This window comes from Scardinius erythrophthalmus (genome assembly GCF_964197995.2).
Source record: "Scardinius erythrophthalmus genome assembly, chromosome: 1".
Lineage (NCBI taxonomy): Eukaryota > Metazoa > Chordata > Actinopteri > Cypriniformes > Leuciscidae > Scardinius > Scardinius erythrophthalmus.
The window spans coordinates 77759087-77774614 of record NC_138221.1 but is presented as its reverse complement, the minus strand read 5'-3'; the positions used below and the strand labels follow the sequence as shown (position 1 = coordinate 77774614).

The following is a 15528-nucleotide window of genomic DNA, read 5'->3' as shown; positions in this document are numbered from 1 at the left end:
AGCCTTGAAGGCTTCCTCCAGGTGTTTCTTGTGTGCCTCCTTCGCCTTCCTCTGGCGATCTGGCGAGCGGATACTGGCAGGTGCAAGTGGATGAGCGGGATAGAGAGAAGACAGCCTTTACCACCCCGTTTGGGTTATTTGAATGGGACCGTATGCCGTTCGGCCTGTGCAATGCTCCTGCGACTTTCCAACGCTTGATGCAGCGCTGCTTAGGAGGACAACTGGTCGATTCGACGTTGGTCTACCTGGACGATGTGATCGTCTTCTCCCCTGATTTTCGCACGCACCTGCACCATCTAGAAGAAGTGTTTGGGGCCATGGAGAAGTATGGGCTGAAGCTTAGGCCAGACAAATGTCAATTATTGAGGAAAGAGGTACAGTTCTTGGGGCATCGTGTCAGTGCTGCAGGGATATCCCCCGACCCAGAGAAGGTGGCGGCGGTCCAAGGGTGGGAGCCGCCCCGGACAGTGAGACAGGTGCGGTCATTCCTGGGCTTCGTGGGATATTATCGACGCTTTATAAAAGGATTCTCTGGGCTTGCTAGGCCATTGAACCAACTCCTTGCTGGGTTTGGACGTGCCCGTGGTAGAGGTTCCCCGTCAGTACACTGGGACTCCACCTGTGAAGCCGCTTTTCAGAACCTCAAGCAGGAACTGTTGAGGGCCCCTGTCTTGGCCTACGCCAACTTCACCCAGCCGTTCCTTTTGTACACTGATGCCAGCAGTGCAGGATTGGGAGCCATGTTGGCCCAGGAACAGCAAGGAGTAGAGAGAGTGATTGCATACGCAAGTCGAAGTTTACATCCCGCAGAGCGGAACGCAGCGAATTACAGTTCTTTCAAAATTGAACTACTGGCAATGAAGTGGGCCATGGCAGAGAAGTTCAAAGATTATCTGTGGGGAGCCAAGGTGACGGTGATCACAGACAATAATCCGTTAGTACACTTGCAGACCGCCAAGTTAGGAGTAGTAGAACAGCGCTGGGTGGCACAGCTAGCAAATTATGATTACCAGCTCAAATATCGCCCCGGCAGAGAACACGTAAATGCGGACGCTCTGTCCAGACTCCCAGCTACTCGGAAGGACAACCAGGCGCCCCTTCGCACCCCTGACCCCGAAGACGAGTTGCTAGTGGCAATGGTGGTAGCTCCTGGGACTTCGAGGGATGTTCCGTCCAGTTGGGGGTGGGACCCCGGACGGTGGAGGAGGCTGCAGCAGGGAGATACAGACCTGTGTCAGGTCAGGTCGTACCTTAGGCAGGGGTACCTGCCGAGAGCAGAGGAGAGACGTGCTCAGACAGTGGGAATACAGCAACACCTGAGGCAGTGGCAGAGGTTGCGACTTAGAGAAGGGGTAATCTGCCGTTCGATGCGAGATCCTAAAACACAGGAGACCATACATCAGGTGGTGGTACCGGAGGGACAAGTCTTGGAGTTATTGACCGCATATCACACCCATGCTGGGCTATCCCCACTGTAGATCAGACAGCAGTTACCACAGCCATCGCCCTTTGGAGGGCAGTGATTCAACCTTTTGGCTGCCCAGAGACCTTACACTCAGACCAAGGTCCAAATTTTGAGTCCCGAATCATCCAAGAGTTGAGCCACCTTTATGGGTGTCGGAAGACCCATACGACTTCTTATCACCCTCAGGGTAACGGGGGGTGCGAAAGGTTCAACCAGACCCTGCTGGGGTTATTGGGGACTCTAGAGAGCGAACAACAGGGCCAATGGGCCGAGAGTCTCCCCTCGCTGTTGTAAGCCTATAACAATAGTGTACACAGTACCACCGAATATGCTCCATCCTACCTTATGCCATCTCTGCTTACCTGTGGACTTGCTCCTGGGGACTGAGGCCGCAGAACGAGGGTATAGTACCACTGAATGGGTGAATCGGCACCACCACCAACTGCTCGATGCCTACCGACGAGTTTCAGATCATCTGAATACGGCAGCAGCCAAGAACAAGCGGCTCTACGACCGGACTGCCTGAGAGGCCCCTTTGTTACCTGGTGAGCGAGTGCTGGTGAGGGACAGGAAAGGGGAAGCTCAGTGATCGTTGGGAGCCAACGCCATATGTGGTGGAACGACGACAAGAGCCGGATGCCCCAGTTTACTCGGTACGTCCCGAGGGGAAACCAGGACCGATACGGGTGCTCCATCGAAATTTGCTCCGTCCATGCCCAAACTATCCGCAGCTGGCAGCCGAGGCCCCAAGTGCGCCGCCTGTCCCAGAGGTACCCATGGTAGGGTGGGCTGTGGTCCCAAGGGATCCTGAAGTGGAAGTAAGAGCGGCTTCGCCCTCGCCACCTAGACGATCGCAGCGGGACACCCGAGGACAGCCACCTGAGAGGTATGGCGAATGGAACTAAAGAACACCAGTTCTAGGGACTAGAACCGATTGGCAGGGGGGGATGACAAAAGCGCTATCGAGCGGAACCCCCTTATGAGCCATGAGTTTCCAGAAGGAACAATTTGTGGGCAACACATCCTACTCCGGTTCCGGGTGTGGTGGGAATTTTGCCCGGCCTGATTAGCGCTGATGCACTGCAGGTGCGAGAGAGAGAGACACAGCCTCCACATAGGCTTTCCGCCTGACAAATCAAACATAAAAAGAGCCATTGAGAGAAGCATGGGGTGTTGTTCTTGTTCATCGTGGTTCATCGTGGTTGTTGTTCGTCGGCCGTTCGTTCTCGGCAAGCAAAGTTTCTGGGCACAAGCTTGTTTGTTAGAGCGATCGGGGTGAGAAGGTCTCCTGTTGAAGTGGTCTATATTGAGAGTTAAAATCGGCTGTGGGGAAGCCTCGTTGGGGAAAACCTGCCCATTGAAGTCTGCTGGACTGATTGATCGATTGGATCCGCGTTGAGGAGAGAAAGAGAAAGATAAGTGAACTGATTTCATCTTACAAACAATTGAAAAGCTTGAAGAGGATGCAGAGAATATAGATCTGACGGTTGGGAAAGCTATGTGTTTCAGAGTGTGTTGAAGAGGAACCAAAGATCGAGTATCCTTCACGGGAGTGTAATGAATGGATTGAGGTCTCTGATCAGCCTTATTGTGTGAGTGAATTGCAGTGCTTTTGCCTTATTGATACACATTAGTGCATGGCTGTGGATTTGAAGTGAACACATGTGCGGTGTGCTTTTGCTGAGAAGTAGCTTCAACTTCCGCATACGTCTTTGTGAAAAGTGATGATATCTGCTCTCTACTATTAACCTCTTCTCTGCCGAGCCCTGTGAGTGTACAGACATATTGGTGAAGTGCTACCAACCTTTTCTCTGCCTGAGCCCGGTGAGTGTACAGATACACCGGTGAAGTACTATTAACCTCTTCTCTGCTGAGCCCTGTGAGTGTACAGACATACTGGTGAAGTGTCATCAACCTTTTCTCTGCCTGAGCCCAGTGAGTGTACAGATACACTGGTGAAGTATTATTAACCCCTTCTCTGCTGAGCCCTGTGAGTGTACAGACATACTGGTGAAGTACTATTAACCTCTTCTCTGCTGAGCCCGGTGAGTGTACAGACACACTTGTGAAGTACTATTAACCTCTTCTCTGCCTGAGCCCGGTGAGTGTACAGATACACTGGTGAAGTACTATTAACCTCTTCTCTGCTGAGCCCTGTGAGTGTATAGACATACTGGTGGAGTGTCATCAACCTCTCCTCTGCCTGAGCCCGGTGAGTGTACAGATACACTGGTGAAGTACTATTAACCTCTTCTCTGCTGAGCCCGGTGAGTGTACAGACATACTGGTGAAGTGCCATCAACCTTTTCTCTGCCTGAGCCCGGTGAGTGTACAGATACACTGGTGAAGTACTATTAACCTCTTCTCTGCTGAGCCCTGTGAGTGTACAGACATACTGGTGAAGTGCTACCAACCTTTTCTCTGCCTGAGCCCGGTGAGTGTACAGATACACTGGTGAAGTACTATTAACCTCTTCTCTGCTGAGCTCTGTGAGTGTACAGACATACTGGTAGAGTGTCATCAATCTTTTCTCTGCCTGAGCCCGGTGAGTGTACAGATACACCGGTGAAGTACTATTAACCTCTTCTCTGCTGAGCCCGGTGAGTGTACAGATACACTGGTGAAGTACTATTAACCTCTTCTCTGCTGAGCCCTGTGAGTGTACAGACATACTGGTGAAGTGCCACCAACCTTTTCTCTGCCTGAGCCCGGTGAGTGTACAGATACACTGGTGAAGTACTATTAATCTCTTCTCTGCTTGAGTCCTGTGAATGTACAGATACACTGGTGGAGTGCCATTAACCTCTTCTCTGCCTGAGCTCTGCAGCCTTACTGGTGAAAAGAGTTTCTGAATCATTGTCTCATCACTGTACACAGACGAAAGTACTCTGTACTGAGAAGAATCCTTACCTTCCTACTTACTGCCCAAGTCTCGAAGTATGCAGCATTACTGGTGAAAAGAGTTTCTGAATCATTGTCCCATCACTGCGCGCCAACGAAAGTATCCTGTACTAAGAAGAACCCTTACCTTCCTACTTACCGTTGATCCCCGAAGAATGCAGCATCGCTGGTAAAGTAAGCTTTTAAACCACTCTCACTATTGTGTACTGACGAAAGTAGTTTGTACTGAGAAGAATCCTTACCTTCCTACTTACTGCCCGAGTCCTGAGGAAGACAGCATTGCTGACGAAGTAAGCCCTTGAGTCATTGTCCCACTACTGTGCACCGACGAGAGTTCTCTATGGCGACGAAGGCCTAGAAGACATCGAATTCGATTAAGATTTGTCCCCTTTTTATATCTTGTGATAAATAAAGATTACTATTCGTTGGAACTTATCTTGTGTCTGTGTCGTCCATCTGTTGCGGGCCTGTGGTGTCGGCTCCTCGCGGTGGTGGTGTGTTTCAAGTCCGGGGCGGCGGGTCATCCATTGAGGTCCGCCCCGGTGACACTTTGAATCTGCAAGAGATTGTGATGGCGACGGAGCAGGTACATTTGTCGGGGACGCTCAAACTGGGCAAATCTGGACGGACGCTCAGTTTAAAGAGAAAAAAAAAGTTATCCCTGGCTTATAATGGACAAAACTTGACTGGGCTGTGCCATTTGTAAAAAAGTGGGATCACTCGGTCCGGAAAAAACTGCCGGTGTGAAACTGGCAAAAGAATGGATCTCGGCCTCAGTGACATCTTCTGCGCCCGATTTAAAAAAAAAAGCAAAGAGCCTTAAGGAAAAAGGTTTTTGAGCATGGGAGTACTAAAGCACATGTAATGGCATCAAATATTTGTGATAAAGCAAACGAAAATATATTGGTAAACGCAGTAATCAATATCCAAAGCGACCAGGTGCAAACGACTGCCAGAATTTTTCGCACCGCTTACAAGGAGGCCAAGCGTCACAGGCCAGCTCACAGGCCAGCTCACAGCTCAAATAGACTGTCAGGAAATGAATGGTGTGGATATGGGGAGGATTCTCCACTCTAACGTGGCATGTTCTCATATACAACAGCATATTGCAACTGACATGAAAAGAAAACTGCTTGAGAGGATTGTCACTTGTGCTCCAAAAATCGGACTCATGTTGGATGAGGCCACAGGCTACTTCATTAAAAAGAAGAGAATTCAAGCTTCATGCCTGTGTGACTGTATGCCTGTTTGACTGAGTATTCGCTGAGTTATTGTTCATTTTCGGACGCGTTTCAGAATGGACTACACTGGCAGAGAGAAGGCAGAACTCGCTTCGTGTTTATTTTTCTTTTTTTGGCAAAAAGCACAGCACTTTGTTTTTATTGTGAGTATAAACAAAAATAATACACATTTAACAGAATCGATTGATGTATGAAACTTGTTTTGTAAAATCAAATTCAAAAGAGTATTTCGGGTCTCAATTCAACTCATAAGGAAAAAAGCGAGCAGATCACGCCGGCGTGATCTCCGACCTCTGAGGGTTAAATAAAAAGAGCGCATTAATCGTGTATTTACGAATGCAGCTGCCAGAGATGGAATCGCCCGAGAACATATTCTTTGATCTTGTGGAGTTAGATGATTTTGGCGCAGAAAGCATTGTCCGCAAACTGTTGGATGCCTTAGATCATGCAAACTTAAACGAGGCATTCCTCTCAAAAACACTCGTCGGTCTCACATGTGACGGTGCGTCAGTGATGCTCGGACGCAAGAGTGGGGTGGCAACTCGACTTAAAACCCCCTTCCCAAACATCATGGTGTGGCACTGCTCTGCGCATCGACTTGAGCTTGCAGTTGGTGATGTGATGAAAGAAATGGGGGCTATAAATCATTTCAAAATCCTCATGGATAAACTTTATGCATTGTACAGCACATCAAACAAAAACCGAGTGGAGCTCAAAGAGTGTGCTGACGGTTTGAACATTCAATTGTGTAAAATTGGTCGGGTGTTAGACAACAGATGGGTGGCATCTAGTCTCAGAACAGTCGAAGCTGTGTGGAGAAGTTATCCTGCCCTCCACAGACATTTTACACACGCAGCGGAGGATTCTGCTCGCGAGAGCGCAACTCGGGAAAGCTACAATGGCATGGCAAAGCGCCTTTCATCCCATGCCTTTGTTTTCAATTTAGGACTCATGTATGACGCATTGCAAGAACTGTCAGAGCTGTCTCTCGAGCTCCAAAAACAAGAATGCAATATCATAATGGCACATAAAGCCATTTGCCGACAGATCAGGGTGTTCGAGGCTATGTCTGAGCGGCCCGGTCGATACAGCCTATTGAGCCAGTGCGGGGTCGAGGAGAACTCCTTTCAGGGTGTATTGCTGCATTCAGGGCGGCTCACTGACAAAACCCTGGACCAGAGGACTTTTTTTGGGAGCTTGCGAAGAAATCTGGAGAAACGCATGTTATCACAGGGAAAAGACCAAACAGGATACTACAAGCTAATTTATGATTTAAAAGTGCTTTATCCACAATATTGGCCACAGGACGGTGACGCGCTGTTCGGGGAGAGTGAAGTTGAGACGCTCTGCCAGCAGTTTTGCATTGATAGCCCGCGGAATGTCATCAGGGCATTCAGGGAATACCGTGACAATAATGGGACATTCATCCCAGATGAACTGAATTACCTATTGGCTGCAGTCAACACTGTCCCCATCTCAAGTGCTGAGTGTGAGAGGGGCTTTTCCCAAATGAACTTAATCTGTACAGCAAACAGGGCGTCTCTTCTCCCCTCTACCATCTCCTCCCTACTCTTCCTTTACCTTGTCGGCCCGCCGCTTAACCGGTTCAACCCCTTTCCATACGTGAGGTCATGGATTGCAAAAGGACATAAAACTGCACTGGACACGAGATCTAGAGAAAGAAGCAGGGGAATGGAGGCCGGGGGCTCTATCAATGCTGTATGGGCCGTTTTGGACAAATAGGCTAATGTCAATGTAGGAAGAAATCACAATTATTCCATGCTGTGTTTGTGTTGATTATTGATTATTGTGCATGAATTCTGAAATTAAAATAAACATGTGCCTGATGTACACAGCGCTTATAATGGTTTTCTATGGGAGGAAAATGCTTAACGTAATTGCGTTCATATTTTGGGCTCATCTGATTTTTTTGTACATAGCATAGCCTACTTTGTTATGATTTTAGTATCATGATGATTAATAAATGCACGCACAATTTTCAGTGAACTTGATTTGAACAAATGCCTTTCAACTTATGTGTGCAAAATTCAGAATTAAATGAATATACTGTCTATACTGTTGTAGCCATTAAATAAGCGCATTTAGTTTCATATTTGTTAAAATATTATAATGTTATTTTTTTTCCATTTATGTTGATAAAGTGAACAGCACGCGTAAGATAGGATGCGCAATATGAGACATGGAGTGGTTCAGACATGATTTTGACCACTTCATTAAGTTTCGTTTTGTAGAAAGCCTTTCTTTAAAGTGAATTTCGTTTTGTATAAATTGTATCGTAATTTTAATACATTTTTCATCAACCAATTGCCTGGATTTATAAGAAGCAAATAGGAAGGTGACGAAGGCGCCCGCACGGTCACTTGCATTGCACGTTAACTGGAGCGCATCTCATCCTAACTTAACGAAACTCAGTGTATGCCTCACACAGACATGAGAAATACATCAAATACACAAAGCTTGAAATGTCTTTAAACGAAATAATTCAAAACGAAAAAGGCTACTATCTGATTATGTAATCCATTATGTGCATTTCTCTCTATAGGCGCGTTCACTATACGGAGATGGCGATCGTCAACTTCATTTGCAGTCGACACTGTCAGAAAACACTAGTTTATTAATAAAAATCAATGCACGCGCCACCGGATTTACAAATGCACATCTTGCTTGTTGCACGCACACATATTATGTCGAAATAATGAGATATTATGTTGAAATAAAATTATTATTAATAATAGCCTACATCTTTTAGAATAGTTGATTGAATGCTGAATGTTGCGCTTGTTCAATTTAATCAAATTAAAACTTTAATTGTGATCATTAAAATAATTGAATATTATTGAAGTTTTGCGCAGCTCCCCCCGTCAATGATCTAGCACCCCCTCAGCACATGCGTTAAAAATTCTCTGGCGCCGCCCCTGCAGAGAAGCTACGTAGGCAGTGTATTTTTTTTTTTTTTGTTCCGTTACCTCCAACCCCCGTTTTGAGTAGCCGTATCCACCCCCCCTCTGCGCTCCGGGACCTCCCACTTTACAAATTAAGCACTGTATATATCTGAAAAATTTATTTACCATAGTAATAACAGTAAATTATGCATAATTACATGCAACTAACCCTAAACCAAACCATAATGCTAGCCTAACCTTAAAGTACATGTTGTTAATTAATATTGCTAAGTACTTAAATATATAATTACACTAACAATGACACCTTAAAATAAAATGTAACCAAAAATGTTGTTTTATGTAATGTGTGTGTGTGTGTGTGTGTGTGTGCGTGCGTGCGTGTGTGTGTGTGTGTGTGTGTGTGTGTGTGTGTGTGTGTGTGTGTGAATGAATGAATACTGTATATACACACGCACCACACATGTTGGGTGTCCATATTTTATGGGGACATAGACATAGGTCTATGGTGGAAGAGTGGGGTAACATCTCACAGCAAGAAAAGGCCAGTCTGCTACAGTCCATGAGGATGATCTGTGGGACTTACAGCAGCTCCTGGCTACACCAGATATGACTGCTTATTTTCATATTGTTCAGGGACTCACTGTTCCATTTCTTTTCCTCAAATGTCTGCAGAACTTGTTTAGTTTATGTCCCAGTTGTTGAATCTTTTTATGTTCATACCAATATTTATATATTAAGACATTTTCTGGAAATAAAAGCAGTTGAAAGTTAGAGGACATCACTTTTTTTACCGAGTTTAGTTCTGTATGACTGTCCCCTTTTTTTTGTCATAATGTTTTTGATAACACAGATGCAACATGACTTATGAAAGTGATTAAGCATGAAGCACATAATATCTACATTTACCATTTATTACAGTACATTGAGGATTTATGCTGCATGCTCAGTTTATTAAATGAGCTAATTTATTACAATTTATGAACATTGTGTCGATTTATTTCAATGTGTGTGGAAAGAAGTTAAATTGAACATCAAATGCAGAAAACATACTCTCTGAAATAAGCTACACACTAAGATACATGTAGTGTAAATTACAAATATAAATCCTACAAAGATAATCATATCCTTTATGAGTGACAGCTTTACCAGTTTAATTACAATTGATGCTTTGTAAAAATATCAAACAGAGAGGATGATGGCTGAAATATCTTCAGAGTTAAGATGTGTTTAACTGTCTTTTTAAACCAGGGATAAAATAAAGCATATATCAGAGGATTCAGACCTGAGTTTGTATACACAACCCATGTCAAAACATTTATGGTTGTGGAAGAGTTTACTGATATAGAACAGATAAAGTATGGAACATAGCAAAGCATATAAACTATCACAATGATTCCTAATGTCAGAGCAGCTTTATTCTCAGATTTCCTCCTCAATGAACCTTCCGTTACACATTTACCACCCTTCATCAGAGAGTTTATAACTTTCACCTGCTGATGTGCAACATAGAAAATCCTCAAATATAAAGATATGATTAGGGTACATGGAAAAATAAAAGACACAAACAGATCAATAACAAACCAGGCAAACCCCATTGTAAGAGAACACGTTCCATAACACATGTCTGTTCTGAGTGGATTGTCAAAATATCCATTATTAATTACAAGGATAGTGTAATAAGTTGAAAAACAAACCCAGCTCAGACAGATGCTCACTAAAGTTTTAGTTGTGGTTATTTTCTGTGGGTACTGTAAAGGGTGACACACAGCCACATAACGATCAACAGCAATTAAAACTAAATTACTGAGAGATCCTGAGAAAGCCAATCCAAAGATTATAATAATCAGATTACAGAAAGTGTCTCCTAAGTACCAACACGTCTCAATCTGCCTAGAGCCCTCTATGGGTAAAATAACTCCCATAAGCATGTCGGCCACAGCCAGAGAGAGAATAATCAGGTTTGTCGGAGTGTGAAGCTTCTTGAAGTGAGAGATGGAGATGATCACCAGCAGGTTTAGAAACACAGTCCATGCTGACAGCAATGATACAAACACATACATGATATTGTATTCATATCTAGAGCGTTTTCCCTTGATACATGATGAGTTGATGGCAGGAAAGCAGTATTGAGTCTCATGATCCTCTGTCTCATAGGCCATGAGTGAGTCTCCTCATGTTAGGAGTTTGTTCTGCTCTCTTTCTTGTCATATAATTTATACAGTGTCTGGATCAGACGGCCCACCCATCTCCTGCCCACTGATGATGTAATATACACTTTTTTTTTTTTTTTTTTGAAATGCAATTAATTTCTTCAGTCCAGATTAGAATTATCTTACACTGGTCAAAAGTTAAAGCATTTTTTTTTTTTGCATCGTTTCTTCACTGTCTTGGTATTGTTTAGTATTTCCACATGAAAGCAAAGCACAGGTGGAACTGAACTGAACACAGGTGTGGTGGTTTTTGCTGTAATCAGTAATCAGCCACTGTAGATCACCCTTCCTTTGAGTGGCTCCTGGAACTCATCTGAGGGGTCTCTTGGTGTGGTTAAGATGATTTCTGTGAATTAGGAATGGGGTCCAGAAATAGAGGGGTTATGTCATCCATTGGAACTCAAGAATGCTTGAGCTGTCCATAACCCTCCCAGTTTACCCTGTGAAATAACTATTGAAATGTAATAGGTGGGCAATAACTGTCCTGTTTACAGAACACATGATCAAAAATGGGGAAATAATCTTTATACTGTACAGTGAAAAAGCTATTGAATTGAACATATGTGTAATAAAAAGGTTTCAGTTCCCAATGATATCCATTATATGGACAAAAAAAAAATACAATAAAAGTAATAAAAATACAAAAAAAGCTAAATAGTCTGGTTACCCACATTCTACAAAATATCTCTTACCGGTTTGGTAAAACACGAGTGCGATTTTACAATACAGATGTCAGTCAATCGTAGTCGATCGTACCAACTGATGGGATCACGCCAGGGAGCCAGATGTCTTCGATATTGCATACAAATCAAGCCAAATGAGCTTTTGAATGAACACTTTGGCAGGTGCGCAATCCACGTGTGTATAACAGGGAAGTGGATACACCCACCATTCATTCTTTGCGCTTCGGAGCCGATCGGAGCCGATCGGTTGTTATGTCGATATCTCTGAAAGTGTACTTTAATAACAAGCCTGTGTGTCGGCACTTCTGTTGGAAGCTCTCCCAGTGCTGACATTACAGCGTGTGGCAGCGGTGATCGTGAGCTTCTGAATCTCTTAACTGCTGTTCTCACAGCAACCTTTGTGTTTGTTGGCTGACAGTCGGTTTAAGGGCGAGGAAAGTGAGTGCTTCACTTTCTGCGGCGACACTGACGGGAAACCCCGTGCAACACCCCGTGCAATGTCCGCGGCAACACTGACGGGAAACCCCGTGCAACACCCCCTGCAATGACATCCCTCTGTGCACCAGCACTGGTGAAGGGCGTTATTCCAAGGAAGTAAACACGGGTGAGTTTTTCATCTTTCTTCTCCGGAAGAAGGATGTCTTTCCACCTGTGCGCTGCTGGATGTGGTCGTTCCCTAGCCCTCTGTGATGGTCACAATTTCTGTGTCGTGTGTTTGGGCATACAACAAGCTGAGGCAGCTTTTGTGGATGGGGCATGTTTTCTTTGTGAAAATGGGTGAGCTCAGTAAGGCAACCGACTTGGCTCTTCTGAGCACAAGTGTGGCAACCTGCGCGATCGGTCTGGCAATGTCCACTCTGGTGGTTCAGCAGCACGATCATTGGCTCAGTCTGTTTGATATGGAGGATGCGGACAAGGTTCGGATCCTGGACTCCCCAATTTCCCAGACGGGGTTGTTCGGTGACACTACAGTGGGTGGTGCCCAACAGCCTTCTGTAGCTCAGTCGCAGGTGGAGGAAGCCCGACTCACCCTGCCGCGACGGCCTGCTGAGGATCTCACCCCGTCGCCACTAGCAGTCACTCCACCAGCACATCGCCGAGGGCTCCCCCCTAAGGCAGCGCAGCCTGTTAGGCCCCCACCACAGCATAGAGCTAGCCGTAGGCAGGCTGCCCAGCCTGTGTCAGATCTTGCCAGTCCAGGAGGCAAGAGTAAGCGTCCCTGATACAGGCCACCCAGGGTTGGGGACAAAAGTTTGTCTGGTGTTTGTTGTTCCACCATTGTCTCTCCAGAGTACAGTGGTTTCCGAATCGCCAAAGGGACAGAAATTCTCAACCCTGGGTTTCAAGAGGTTCAGATTATCAGACACCCCAGAATCGGTCTGGCCTGCCTCAATCCCCTCTTGTGTCGCCAGTTGGCAGACGAGTACGGTTCAAGGACCCAGGTTTGCATCCTCCCGTCCTCAATGCCACCAAGTAGTGGCAGGTTCGTGTGATATATACACAGACCCCCCTCTGGACCCCCTTAGGGCCCTCCGTGTTGGGTCCCTGCCCTCCACTTCGCTGCCCTCCTCCTGGTACGTCAGTGGTGCCACGAGCCCCCCTGGTACGGTTTCTGCAAGCCTGGAAAGACCTCTGCAGACCGTCCAGCTGGCTCCTGAGCACCATTGCATGCGGCTACACGATTCAGTTCCACTGGCACCCACCCAGATTTGCTGGCATTCGCTCCACGGTTGTGAAGAGCAGATCTGCCCCAATCTTGCGTGCGTAAATTGCTGTCCTACTGGCGAAGGATGCAATAGAACCGGTGTCTGTAGCCGACATGAAGCGAGGGTTTTACAGCCCTAACCCCCAATTTCCACCAACTGCGTAACGGCTGCGGATCCGCTCCGGAACGGCGGCGGAGTCAATAGGTTTCCATTAAAGTCAATGTGTGTATTTTCACTGACCGTGGAACGGCTGCGTTCCGACTCCGTCCCAGCTCCGGCGATCCGCAGCCCTCCGGAGCAGATACGCAGAGCTTCTATTTTTGCCGGATGCCGCAGCCGTTATGCAGCAATTCAGCACAGGGCAGATTGTGCGGGACAGGTTCACGATCATACGTGAATCTCGTGGGTCCTCGTGACTTCAGCTGTCAGTCATGGCCGCAGCCGTTCTGCATCAAATCCGGACCTGGTGAGTACTGAAGGACGGCGGAGCATGGAGCCGACACGCAGCGGAGCCGATCCGCAGCCGTTCTGCAGTTGGTGGAAATGCAGGGTTACTTCATTGTGCCAAAGAAAGAAGGTGGATTAAGACCAATCTTGGACCTACGCATCTTGAATCGGGCCCTTTACAAGCTCCCGTTCAAGATGATAGTACTCAAGGACATATGCAGATGTGTCCGTCCAGGAGATTGGTTTGCAGCGGTAGACCTGAAGGACGCGTACCTTCACGTCTCCATCCTGCCGCAACACAGGCCATTCCTGAGGTTCGCGTTCGAGGATCGGGCGTATCAGTACAAAGTCCTACCCTTTGGACTGTCTCTGTCCCCCCACGTCTTTACGAAGCTTGCGGAGGCGGCCATTTCTCCCTTGAGAGAACAGGGCGTAGAACTACCTCGACGGCTGGCTGATACTGGCTCAGTCGCGGGAACAGTTGTGCGAACACAGAGACTTGCTGCTCCAGCATATTAGTCTTTTGGGTCTTCAGGTCAACTGGGAAAAGAGCAAGCTCACCCCAGGGCAGAGCATCTCTTTTCTCGGTATGGAGTTGGACTCGGTCAAATAGACGGCACGTCTAACGGAGGATAGTGCCCAGTCGATGCTGAACTGCTTGGATACGTTCAAGAGCAGGAAGGTGGTTCCACTGAAATACTTTCAGAGGCTCCTGAGGCATATGGCTTCCGCAATGGCAGTCACGCCGCTGGGGTTGTTACATATGAGACCACTTTAGCATTGGCTTCTTGGCCGGGTCCCATGGAGGGCGTGGAAAGACGGCAGGTTCCTGGTTGCGATTTCTTGAACTTGCCGGAAAACCTTCCAACCTTGGTCAGACGCTGTGTTTCTCCGGTCCGGTGTGTCCATGATACAAGCGTCCAGACATGTGGTGGTGTTCACAGATGCCTCCAAGACAGGTTGGGGGGCCACGCACGATGGGTATGCAGTAGCAGGATGCTGGACAGGTCCTCAGCTGCATTGGCATATCAATTGCCTCAAGTTGTTAGCGGTACTACTTGCTTTGAGACGCCTCAAAACGCCGCTGCTCGGCAAGCATATACTGGTCAGATCGGACAATACCACGACCGTGTCATACATCAACAAGTCATCTGACACAACTCGCCTGTCTCCTTCTTTTGGTGGAGTCAGAAGCATCTGAGGCTGCTTCGTGCCATTCATATTGGAAAGAAAAGAAAAGAAAAGAAAATAGTGTCACAGTAAGTTCAGTGATCAGTAATTCAGTTTTATTTTTGTTGTAAAAAAGTTATTAATTTAGTTAATTTGTATATATAACCGCTCTGGAGAAAACAGTGATGTCATCGTCCAGCTCAGTTAGGTTCTTCTAAAAATGGTGTCAATGCAGGCAGATCAATAATATTGTTGAATATTAAATAAAATGGTGCCAACTAAGCAAGCCAAAAGCCAATGGCGACAAAGGCAACAGTGGCAAAGAACCAAAACTCCATCAGGTGACAGAATGGAGAAAAAAACCTTGGGAGAACCCAGTTCTCCTCTGGCCAACGAGCGAACAGTGTATGATTATGATCCAGGCAGCTTTACAGGTCAGAGGTCAGATTGGATTGGAACATTCAGAATATTATCTAGTTCCATTTGGAGTCATCACGCACGTATGGAGACGGGTTTGTTGATGATCAGTGCCGATGGCTGTCGTGATGAGGCCTTCACAGGGGAGAGTCTAGTTGACACAATCTCTGCTGACACTTCAGGGATGCGTTGTGGTCGTGTCTATGCGCAGGTCCTCCATCTGATCTGGATATGGCCCAGATTGGCTGACTTCATCATGCGTTGTGGGTCGTGTCTACATGCAGGTCCACCATCTGATCTGGATACGGCCGGAGTCCACCTCACTTCAGGAAACGCAGAGACTGGTTGACACTTCAGCACTGCG

General features: G+C 46.5%; 1 protein-coding gene across 1 annotated transcript; it reads right to left on the bottom strand.

Annotated features, from left to right (window-relative positions):
- Positions 1–9685: 9685 nt before the first annotated feature.
- LOC308687624 (trace amine-associated receptor 13c-like) lies at positions 9686–10729 on the bottom strand (the record flags this gene model as incomplete). Its single annotated transcript, XM_081360296.1, has 1 exon — positions 9686–10729. Exon 1 carries the CDS (start codon positions 10688–10690, stop codon positions 9686–9688), a length of 1005 nt encoding a protein of 334 aa, XP_081216422.1. The 5' UTR covers positions 10691–10729.
- Between the last annotated feature and the right edge of the window lie 4799 nt (positions 10730–15528).